Raw genomic sequence first — 12,200 nt, 5'->3', positions numbered from 1 at the left:
GTTATTATTCATGCAGCCTCAAATTAGAGTGTTAGAGTGGTTAACTTTAAAAAAAATTTTTATTGGAGTATAGTTGATTTACAATGTTGCGTTAATTTCTGCTGTACAGCAAAGTGAATCAGTTATATATATATGCATTCTTTTTTAGATCCCATATAGGTCATTACAGAGTATTGAGTAGAGTTCCCTGTGCTATATAGTAGGTCCTTATTAGTTATCTGTTATATATATAGTAGTGTATATATGTCAATCTCCATCTCCCAGTTTATCAAAGTGGTTCATTTTAGAAAGGAGCTTGCATTCCCAGGGAGCCCAGTGTGAGCTGGTGATTTTCTGTGTCTCTGTCCTGCTTAGCAGCAGTGCCCTCTGCTGTCCATTTGGATACAAGTGTAAAAAATGCTCCCAGGCATATTGTCAAGGCAATGCTGACCCTAATGCATCCCTCAAATGTATTATTTGCCACTAATATTTTATTGTTGCAGCTGTCCAGAATATTCTGAGGGAGGTTATATCTCCCTTCATGGGGACAAGTAAAAAGGTATAAGCTCAGTGTTTTATAATAGTCCCATTTAAAAATTTAATTAATAGCTGTAGATATCTTTAAAAATCAAAGTTAGCATCTACTATAGAGTAAAATATAGATTACAAATTACCAAGTTTTTTTTTAAAAAAGAATACTGCTAAAAACCTTTCTAGAGGTCACAAAATGAAGAATTGAACTGTTGGTTTGTTTATATAATCAACAATATATAGGGATATGCCCCTGAAAATGTAAAGAAAGTTATAAATTAAGATGAAAGCTTCAAAAATGCAGATGACTCTCAAATCTCCCAGTTAGTAGTAGGAAAATGTTTGTTTGGCCTCAAGACCCCACTCCTGCCTTGTGGGTAGTTTTATGTCACACTAGAAGTGTCATCTCTCACCCTAGAAGTTTTCATTGTTAGTGAAAAACTACTCAAGGGGACATTTTGCTTCCTAAAATAGTCTTAAAGATTTTTTACCACCAAGAGAACTTAACGTAAATCAAATGGAATTCTGGTATAAAGTTCAACATAGAACTGTAAAAGAATACTATAGAACAGACCAAATCATTACTTATTGATAACAAAGACTACCTAGAAAACACAGGGCCAGATTCGAGGTTCTACCTTGAACACATCTGAGTTCTTTGCTATAGCTGGGCCTGTCTCCAGGTGTTTTGGTAGAGCCTGGACATGTTTGCTGTCACCTTGAATTGAGGATATTCCACACACTTTAAAGAATGTTTCTTTAATATCAGGATCCAGACAACATCTCATCCTGTTTTCCCTATTTCTATTAAAATGTATTATCTGTGAACACAAAAATTATAAGCAATGACAGCTAAAAAATATCGAAGTTTTACAACGATTTTACAAAGAGATTTTACTTTTAGAGATAGATACCATAGAGGATGATTTTATTCTCCCAAAGTGTCTCCTGGGGGTCTTATTGTCCCAAAGAGTAGATTGTGAATGACAGTGTCTTCAGGAGAAAATGATCTGAGCTGTTATTTATATAACTATATTTATATAGTTTATATGTGTATATATATATGTATTTGTAGTTTATATGTATATATAGTTTATATATACATATAATGAAGTATTAGTTGTAACCTGTATCTTTTCCTTGTTCAGACCTGATGACATTGACTCTTTGTTATGTCTTTGCTGCTGTTTTCCTCCCTTTCCACTTACACCCACTGGAAAAACCCTACGTATCATCAAGAGGGTTGCCGAAAACAAAACAATAAAATTATGTTCCACAATTATGTGGAGTTTTTGTCAATACTTCTCCAGAAAGGCAGTGGGAAAAAACACAGAAAAGAGAAACTAAAATGATCAAAGGAAGAGACTGATGACATGAAAAAGTAGGGCTCTCCAGACTAGACAGATACCAGCCAAGAGAAAAGATGATTAGAATGTACAAAATAATGAAAGGTTTAGAAAAGGTAAGGAGAATTTTTAAAAACCATCTCTCAACAGTAGAGCCATATTCTGTTGGAAAATTGTATTTTAATTAAAACTTTCTTAATGCACGTGTCAATTTAGAAGTTATATTTATCTTTTGAAACTTGAAAAAGATAAGGAAGGACTCTTACATAATTTAAATACTACTTTTTATTTAAGGATAACAAATTCTTAGTTGGTGCTTACTGCAGGCCAAGCACTGTTCTAACTGCCAAAAATGAGAGGATAAATTAGAGCCCATCCATGTCCTTAAGGAATTTAGTGTCAGTAGGAGCAAGTTTAATGTGAACAAGTAAACATTGGAATGTAGTCATCACAGTGTTTGAGATATTCTTGGGCATGATGGTCTTAAAGAAAAGACGAGTGACCAAGGTGTCTTTGATGTCTCAGGGGTTGCAGCATTGAGGGGGCTGAAAACATTTCAGGTATATTAAGTAAATAGAGTCAGTTTGGAATGGCTGGTACATAGGGGCTATCATAGGCAAGATGGACACATCCTTGCTCTCATGAAATTTATGTTTTGTGGAGGAGCCATAGAGTAAACACATAAAGGGGAAATTTGGATAGTGATAAAGGCTGTGGGTTTAAACAAAAAAAGGCAAGGTAACGTGATAGAGTACCTAGATGGAGAGGGGAGAGTGCATTGCTCCATAGCATGGCCAGGGAAGACCTCTCTGACAAGATGACATTTGAACTGTGATTTGGACAAACAGAAGGAGCAAAGCTTGAAAAGCTCTGGAGCAAGAACTGTTAAGGCAGAGGGAACAGCAAGTATAAATCCAGAGATGGGGACTAGCTTGCTGAGTTTAAGAAACAGAGAAAAGGGCCGGGATTGGTAGGAAGAGTGAGTGAGGGTAGACTTGGGGTTGGGAGTGGGGTGATGAATGGACAAACCAGGTAACACGTAAATGCTTTGGGAAATAAGGATTTTAAGAAGGAAGATAACATGATATTAACATTTGGCAGTTTTGAAGAGAATGGATTATAGGGGCAAGAGTAGAAGTGGGAGGCCACTTAGGCTGCTTTAGGGGTCCAGGCAAAGAATGAGAATGGCTTGTCCAGGGTGGAACCAGCAAAGATAGAGGGAAGTGGGCATAGTTATTTGTAATATATTCTAGAGTGAGGAAAGGTCATAGTGACTATTTGGTGTACTGTTTTGTTTTTAAAGCATTTCAAACTTTTTATTGTTTATTTCATTTCAGTATAAGTTGAGCAAGATAGAGATGAAATCATAACTTTCAACTTTCTGAGTCAGGTTGACTTCTCAAAAAACCTGAAAACCATGCCCAACTAAATTAACTAGAATTTTAAGAGCTAGAATGAACCTTAGAGGAATCTTTTTACATGTCCCTTCCCCTCTATTTTAAGGATGAGGCATTTGAGGTCCAGAATGGTTAAGCGATTTGTCCAAGGTCAGACCCGGAATATCTGGTTAAGCGATTTGTCCAAGTGATTAATTAAGCTTGGAGAAACCCGGACAGACTGGAATATCTGGCTCCAAATTAATGTCATTTCCATACAGTTTTGCTTGAATCTCCTTGAATTTGGTTGTTGCTTTTGAATTAAGAGTACCCTACTGCCAGCACGCATGGCTGCTTTGCCTGAAGTAGAGAGCCTGGCTGCCCAGAGGACTCATTCCTTCTTGGAGGACTTCCTACTTTGAGTAGCAGGTTGTCATCTTGGACATCACCACATGAGGGTGCCGTGGGACCACAGCTGCCTCTGCTTCCTGTGCAACTCCCGGCCGCAGGAAGTCGCCTAGGTCCCATGGGGTAGCCCAGCCAAAGGGAGAGGAGAGAATGGCCAGGATGTGTCCTGGAATGGGGAATGGGAAAAGTTCTTTCCCAGAAAGAGAAGAGAATTGTACATGCGATCCCAGTGGAAATAAAGGTTTTATGGCATTGGTTTAAAAAAAAAAAAAAAAAAGAGTACCCTACTGAACTTTGAACCGATAAACATGATACATGGGTTCTAAAGATGTTAAGATCTTTTCCACAGAAATAACGATGAGTACTAAGACTTCCTTCTCTCCATCCTTGCCGTCCTCCCTCCCACTCTCCTTTCCTCCTTTCTTCCTCACCTTCTCCCCTCCCTCTTTTCCCTCTCCTCCCTCTTCCCCTCTTCCCCTCTTCCTTTTCCCCCTCAGATATTGCAATTGCTGCTCCATATGGGGGTGAAGATAAAAAAGGAATTGTTTATATTTTCAATGGAAGACCCACAGGCTTGAATGCGGTACCATCTCAGATCCTTGAAGGGAAGTGGGCTGCTCGGAGCATGCCACCAAGCTTCGGCTATTCAATGAAAGGAGCCACGGATATAGACAAGAATGGATATCCAGGTGCTTTCCTAGAAATACAAAGAGCGTCTTAGATTTTTCGGTCCTAATAGCAAGTAGTATTAGTTACTGCTCTCTTGATTTCTGTTATAAATCATTTAAATTCAGTATTTCAACTACTGTTCAAGCCCTTGCCGTTGCTCAAGGCACTGTTCTCGTTACTGAGGGGATACAAAGCACAGACAGCTCTGTTTCCTGGGAGCTTCCAATAGAAAGCACGTACTTCTTTTATTGTCTTGAAGTCTGTAATGAAATGTCAGAATGTGGAAGCTATAAACAAAAGCTTAGTCTAAGTTTTCAGATGTCAGCCATCTCTTTTTGTTTTTAATGGTCTAGCAGTTTTATGGACTTGACTAATCATCGTGATTTTTACGAAATATATTATCTCAGTAAATTCTCACAATAAGGCTGGTGAGGAATATGAGGTAGCTTAGCTCATTATTATGTCATTTTCTGGATGAGAAAAAAGACTGAGAAAGGTAATTTGCCCAAGCTTGCCCACTGGTTTGTGCCGGTACAAGAAGTGAGGCCTTTTTCTGGCTCTTATATACTTTGGAATATTTTAATGGATCTAGGATCATAACGGATATATTCTTTAAGTGAAATATAATGCGGAAAATTTAATTACTTTGCTGTTCAAACAGTTAATGAGCTCAATATATAATATGTTGAAGTGCTTTTAGAAACAGGACATGAAGTTGATTCTTATCTATGTTACTGTTATTTCAAGAATTTTTTGTTATAAATTGTAACATATTTATTATAGAACTTTTAGAAAATATAGCAAAGCATATCATTCAATATGCTTTCTTTTTTCCAGTGCATTCACACAATTTTTTTAACAAAATACAATTATGTACTGTTATTAGCATATTTTATTCACTTAAAGTATTAGATATTTCCCCATGTTATTATTCTTCTGAAGCATGAATTTATGTTTTCCATTCTATCAAATATTTGTATCATATCTTATTTAACTTTATTTTGGGGCATTTGTATCCTTATATATAATTCCGGTGCATTCCTCTGATTATTTCCTTAGGACAAAATTCTAGAATTGCTATGTCAAAGATTAGGCACTTTTTTTTTTAAGGCTGTTGATACACCTTGTCAAATTACAATCCTAATCCCTCTAAAGAAGGTTTTGCAACTTTTTAAAGCACTTACCAGCAGTAAGTGAGTTATTTTCCCACATTTGTGCCCACACTGGTGGTCATCTTTTATTTCTTTTTAAAATAACTTTATATGATAGGTGGAAAATGTTATTTTGTTTTAATCTACAGTTTTGGATTATTAGTGAGGGTAATAAGCATTTTTGTTTACTTGCATATATATATATATTTACTTTTGTGAATTTCCTTTCTACATCTTTTTTTCTCCATTTCTATTGGAATGTTGTTTTTCTTTTTTTCATTCATTTTTTTTAAACTTGTGGCTGTTCCTTAAATATTGAGGGTTTTAACTCCTTAACTCTTACATATATTTCTCAGTTTTGTCATGTTTTCTTTGGGGGCATAAAGAAATTCTTAATTTTTATGTAATCCATTGTACCTGTCTTTATGGTTTCTCATGTACTTTTCTGCTTAGAAAGGGCTTCGTCGAATTTAGCTTGGGTATACTGAGAGAGAGTTCTGATTTCATTTTTTCCTAATTGTGAACCAGTGGTACCAGCTACGTATAAAAACTAATGCATTCTATTCTTTTTGATTTGGATGCTATCTGCTGTCATTATTAGCATTCTAAGTACAGTTGACCCTTGAACAACGTGAGTGTTAGGGGTGCCAACCTTCTGCACAGTCAGAAATCCACATATAACTAACTGTACACTCGGCCCTCTGTATCCACAGTTCCACCTCTGCGGATTCAGCCAACCTTAGGTTGTGTAGTGCTATAGTATGTAGAACAAAAAGTGGACTTTTCTCAGTGGAAAAAAAGTCCGCTTATAAGTAGACCCGCGCAGTTCAGATCTGTGTTGTTCAAGGATCAAGTGTATATGTATTGTGCTTTTTTGGTTTTGTTTTGTTTTTGAAACAAAATAAGTAAATGAAAAAGAGAAATTTTACAGTGAAATTGTAAAATCCACAGGCATCTATAAAGCTTTTTCCTTTGGGGATGTGTGTGTTTGCGTGGTATACACTTCCTTATTGTGAATTTTACTATGTATCCATTAAAAAGATTCTTGTCTACCTGGATGGATGAAAAAATTAGTTTTATGATGAGTGTTTGCCATTGATGATAGCATATTTAAAGTTTTCATATACATTTTAGCCTTTTGGATGTTGTCTTACAACCACTTAATGAAGAATAGTTTTGAGACTATGTCTGTATCTTTATTATATGCGTTGAGAGCTTTATGGAATGATATGTGAATTAAAAAAAATCATTATTAACATATTTTTCTGCTCTCTTTTAAGACTTAATTGTAGGAGCTTTTGGTGTAGATAGAGCTGTATTATACAGGTAAGCATTTCCATATCTGGTAATATAGGAATATTATGAATTATATGAAAATTTTATAGTTAAGCACCAGTGTTTGAATTTCAGTTTAATTTTCTTGAAGTAATGATAAAATTTGTTCTTTCTATTTAAGATTTGCTTCGGGCAAGTAGTAATGATACAAGGAGATCCCAAAGTAGAGAAAGCTATAGATTTTTTTTTTTTTTGGTGGTACGCGGGCCTCTCACTGTTGTGGCCTCTCCCGTTGCGGAACACAGGCTCCAGACGTGCAGGCTCAGCAGCCATGGCTCACGGGCCTAGCTGCTCCGTGGCATGTGGGATCTTCCCGGACCGGGGCACGAACCTGTGTCCCCTGCATCGGCAGGCGGACTCTCAACCACTTGCACCACCAGGGAAGCCCTAGATTTTTTTATTTAGGAAAGCATTCAGAATTTTCCCTTTTTGTTCTTTAAATTATGTTCAAAGGTGTTCTCCTGTGTTTTAGATTATATGAGTTTAAAATTATAGGAGTTTACATTTTCCTCTAAGAGACAAGAACTTAACTTGGTGTTTGTGCCATAGCATTCTGTGACCACAAGGGCAGTATGTAATGATTCCCCAAATGAATATTTTTATTAGAGCAATATGTATAAGTCCACATATCTCCGTTTCCCAGCTTCATACATATTCCCAGTATTTCTCTGAATTTCATCAATTCCTCGTGCCTTACAATATCAACTAGCATCCCAAGTAGATTAAGATGTTTACTCCTCTATGGACTGTGCTTATACATGGCAGGAAAACTAACACTGGTACTATGTAGTGGAGGTTGTGATGGGTCAACTTGATTGTGCTTCTCGGGGCAGCTTGTGTCTGTACAGATTCCAGGATTTATCATGATTGAGACAGATACACTGCCTTGAGGCTGCTGTATTTTTGTACAGAGCGTAAACCTGTGCATCTGAACTTTGGAAGCTGTATTTTAATTTATTGTTTCAGTTTTTTAAATTGCTATTAACAAAGTAATACATACATGTGGTAAAAATTCAAGCAATGTAAAAAGGGCATACAATAAGAGAAATATACTTCCTCTCACACCAGTTACTAGTTTTATTAGTATATCCTATCAGAAATATTCTGTGCATTAAAAGATTATGTGTGTGTGTATGCTTCCTTTGTACATGGTGTTTTTTTCCTCTCATTATGTCTTGGCTATTATCATCCCATATTAGCACAGATGGCTTTACAGCACTCATTTCCCCCACTGTATTGCACTGCATTAGGTAGATATCCCACAACTTGTTTAACCATCTTGCTTTAATGGACTGCATTCAGATAGGTTGTGACCAGTGGTCCTGCTTTGCCTGGAACTGAGGGGGATTTACCAGGTCATGGGACTTTCACTGATAAAGTCAAGACAGTCCTGGGCAAACTGGAATATTTGGTCCTGCTAAGTTTAGGTTGTTTCCATTCTTTTTGCTATTATAAACACTGCTTTAGTGAACATCACACTGTATATGCAATGAATGTGAACCTGAAATGCTTAGATCAATCTAACATTTTAAATAACTTTTTTTTTCTTTTCTTTTCTTTTAAACCAGGGCCAGACCAGTTATCACTGTAAACGCTGGCCTTGAAGTGTATCCTAGCATTTTAAATCAAGACAATAAAACCTGCCCACTGCCTGGGACAGATCTCAAAGTTTCCTGGTAAGGATGTTTGTTTAGTAATAGTTATTACTGTGATTATTGGTTCAGTCATTATAAAAACAATTGAAAATGGAGGGGGAGGCTGAAATATTGCTAAAGCAGTTTCTGTGGGTACACTCTATTTTCTTGTCATAGATTGAACTATAGAAATATTGTTCCAAAGAAGATATGTAGAAGGCTCTAGAAATATGCTATAAACTAGTATAAAACTAATTTAAAAAAATTATGCATGCTCAGTGAATATATTCAAAAATAAGATTTCAGAACTCATATTTAATGCTAAACAAGCCTGTGAACATTTTCATTTTAATTTTTAAAAACTAATGATCTTTTTCAGATTTAATATCTGTGACTAGCTGTACGAAAAAAATAGTTTGTTTTAATGTATTGGTCTTCTATTTGTTCTTTTACTAGTTTCTAAAGAAAAATATATTTTTGTAAGCTTCATGTCTGAATTCTTCTCTAGTCCAGTATTTCTTAAGTTTCCATTATTTGTATGTTACTTTTCTCTATGTTGTATGATTTTTTTGCTATGTTTTCATTCTGCCTGTATTTATAATTTTCTTAAGGCTTTTTTCTTTAAACTGACTCATGATTCACTTTAAAACATATTAAAATAAAATAGAGAAACCAGTGTCTTTCTCATACATGTCAAAATAAACATAAAATTAATAATGAAAAGTCTTGACCCATATATAAACTCACCATGGGGAATTCCCTGGTGGTCCAGTGGTTAGGACTCTGCACTTTCACTGCCACGGGCCCTGGTTCAATCCCTGCTCGGGGAACTAAGATCCCGCAAGCCGCATGGCACGGCCAAAGGAAAAAAAAAAAACCTCACCATGAGTACTCCACTTTGGGAAACACTGTTCACTTCATGTTCCTTGCTCACATAGAAAAATCAGAGAGAACTTACAGAAGAAGGGTAAAATGATTGGAAGCTGGGAAAATTTTCCTTCAGAAGAGCTAATGAAAAGATATTTTTTCTGATTTTGTTTTTGAATTATGTATTATTGTTATTAAAATCATTTTTCAAAATTTTGTTTATAATAAAATATATTAAATAAATAAACATGTATATAATAAAATTTTTATTTCTTTCATTGGATTGCATTAAAAATTCAGTAATATTTAGTCTTCATTTTCATTGACTGGCAGTGAAGTTGCTTTCAAGATTTTGTAAGTTTTACTGACTTTCATCCCTTCACTCACCCTTTGTGTCCTGGTGAAGTTGCTGCACATTGCTGATGATGTGCTTATGATTATGGCAACAAGGTGAAGGCTTCGAATACACTAACTAGAGCAGTAGCTTTCATATGTTTTCGAATATGACGTGTAGGATGAAATACATTTTACATCATAATCCAGTAAACACATGCATGTAATTAAAACAAAATTTTCATGAAATCTTACCCTTGATACTTAACTCAATTTTACATATTCATTTTTTTAAGATGCTGGACACACCCATTAAACTGATGTCATAACCTAGTAATAAATTGTGAAAATGCTGTTCTAGAGGAGCTTGCTAATTAAAGGGAGCTTTATGGGGCTTTTTCATAAGTGAGACATTTATTTTAAATCTGGACTGTCATTTCACCCATTTAAATTTATCAACAGATTCTATAAGCTTGACAGGAGGTGAGGAAATTCTTTTCTTTCTCTCTTTCTTTTGTCTCATTCCTTTCCATGGAAGGAAACACGCCTAAATTACTGAAGGATGAATTAGATTATTCTGTATAGCTTCATGTTTTAAAAATAATATTAAGACATAAAGAAAGATATAAGGCTTCACAAAGTGAACTAAGTATTAGAAATATGAGATTTAAAAAAAAAGAAATGTGAGATTTGGGTGATAATAAAAAAACGTCTAGCTAAATGAATATTATCAGTGTAACAAAAGTGTAACAACAACAAAAGTTTTCGAATCATACAGACCAGAGTTTGTATTCGAATTCTGTTCAATATGTGTTCCATGAAAATGGGAAAATTAATACCATCCAAGCCTCAGTTTTCAATCTGTAATATAGGGATGATAGCTTATCTAATAGGTTATTATGAAGAATGAGAGTGTATTAGGTATCCTAAACTGGCATAGTGTAAATATTTAATTTTTTAAGCAATATACTATAATTTCATCTACTTTGTGTATTTTGGGGGGAAAGGGGGAAACCGTTACATGGTAATATCAGATTATGTCACCTATAGTGAGTTTTTCAAATAATAAATAAGAGAATAAGAGAGTCATAGATAATCTCTTTTACTGTCTTTTTATAAAAATTAATTGTAGGCATTGTGACCTTTTGGTATTTTAAAGTTTGAATTGTAATTCCAATTCCAAGATAAATAAATAAACAAATAAATAAGTAATGCTATATAAATGGGAAAAATGTCTAACCTGGATTATGGGATTTGTATGTATTTTTTATTTTTCTACAGTTTTAATGTCAGGTTCTGCTTAAAGGCAGATGGCAAAGGAGCACTTCCCACGAAACTTAGTAAGTGTTCTATGGAAAAATTATATTATTTTAATGACGCTGCATACATAGCACTTAAAAAATGTTTTAGGACATTTGAATAGCTATTCAAATAGTTGTTATTGCTTTTTTATTTGAATGTTTATGCTTAAAGACATTTAATATTGCAACATAATTATTTTGTTTGGCAACTCTTAAGCCAATTCAGAAATAATACATTTATTGACATTGTGAACAATTAGTGGTAAATATGGCCTTCACAAAGTTAAACAGTTACCATTGTGAGACAAATGAACTCCAGGAGAAATAAGTATCATTGTTTATAAGTCAATGACCTACTGAAAAGTTTATACTTTATGTCTTAGAGAAGCCCCAGTCATCTCCAGAGTAGAGGTGGTTTAGAAATAGAGAGAAGGAGAAAAAGTTAGACCACTAAATTTAGCCCACACAGCAAATTCTAACTTGACTCTTCCGTTCTAAAAAAAAAATGGTTTATGTGATTCTGAGAGCAAGGTAGGAGAGTTAAGTAACTGTTGTGGAGATTTGTTGGTATATGTGCTAAGGAATAACAGTAAAGCTCCGGATAGAGGACTGAGTCCGTTGGGGGTGTGTTTGTGCGTGAAAGTTCACATAGAGTATAGCAAGAACGGGTCTCTCTGGAAGGTAACTTTTCAGTAAAGACCTGAAGGAAATGAAGGAGCTAAGCGATGTCTGGAGGAGTATTTTGCGCAGGCGAAATGGCAATTTCAAGAGGCCAGAAGCAGGACCTTGCTATTTCTCACAGGGTGGGTGGAACAGAACGAGAAGCAAAATGACCCTGGCTTTTCACTCAGATTTGACATGAAGTTCAACATTTAGAGAAACTTAGAGATTTGTGGTTTTAAAGATATGCACTCTTATCTCCTTTGAAGAAACTAGTTAAAGGAGAACTGATGTTAGAAGGCAGTAGTCTAGCAACTGTGCTTCAGACTGTTCACTGGCTGCACATTCATTTTACGATGATTCTTGACCCAGTCAGCTATATTTGGTTATTTGCTTCACGAGGGACATATTTACCTGATAGTTTGATACAATAGCTTCATTAGAAGTAGGAGTTGCAAGTCATGGAAACTGCTCATTCATCATAATGGTGAATGTAATGGTAAGGGGTATGGGTGCATATTAGTAAACATTTCTTAATCACAGTCAGCAAGAGTCCTGCTACCTGCATTAGTGATAAAATTCTTTTTTTTTTTTTTTTTTTTTTTTTTTT

The 12,200-nt window shown here is 35.2% G+C and overlaps 1 protein-coding gene across 2 annotated transcripts in view; it reads left to right on the top strand.

Annotated features, from left to right (window-relative positions):
- ITGAV (integrin subunit alpha V) overlaps positions 1–12,200 on the top strand; it is an 85,228-nt gene that overhangs the window by 50,366 nt on the left and 22,662 nt on the right. For both annotated transcript variants that reach the window (XM_024750649.1, XM_024750648.1), the window contains exons 13-16: positions 4,138–4,329; positions 6,741–6,786; positions 8,364–8,471; positions 10,911–10,969. In XM_024750649.1, coding sequence (XP_024606417.1) covers positions 4,138–4,329; positions 6,741–6,786; positions 8,364–8,471; positions 10,911–10,969 — 405 coding nt within the window. The remainder of the gene's footprint in view (positions 1–4,137; positions 4,330–6,740; positions 6,787–8,363; positions 8,472–10,910; positions 10,970–12,200) is intronic.

The sequence above is a fragment of the Neophocaena asiaeorientalis genome, unplaced genomic scaffold (genome assembly GCF_003031525.2).
Source record: "Neophocaena asiaeorientalis asiaeorientalis breed wild unplaced genomic scaffold, Neophocaena_asiaeorientalis_V1.1 scaffold172, whole genome shotgun sequence".
NCBI lineage: Eukaryota > Metazoa > Chordata > Mammalia > Artiodactyla > Phocoenidae > Neophocaena > Neophocaena asiaeorientalis.
The sequence above is the reverse complement of the archived record's forward strand: the minus strand, read 5'-3'. Positions and strand labels throughout refer to the sequence as shown.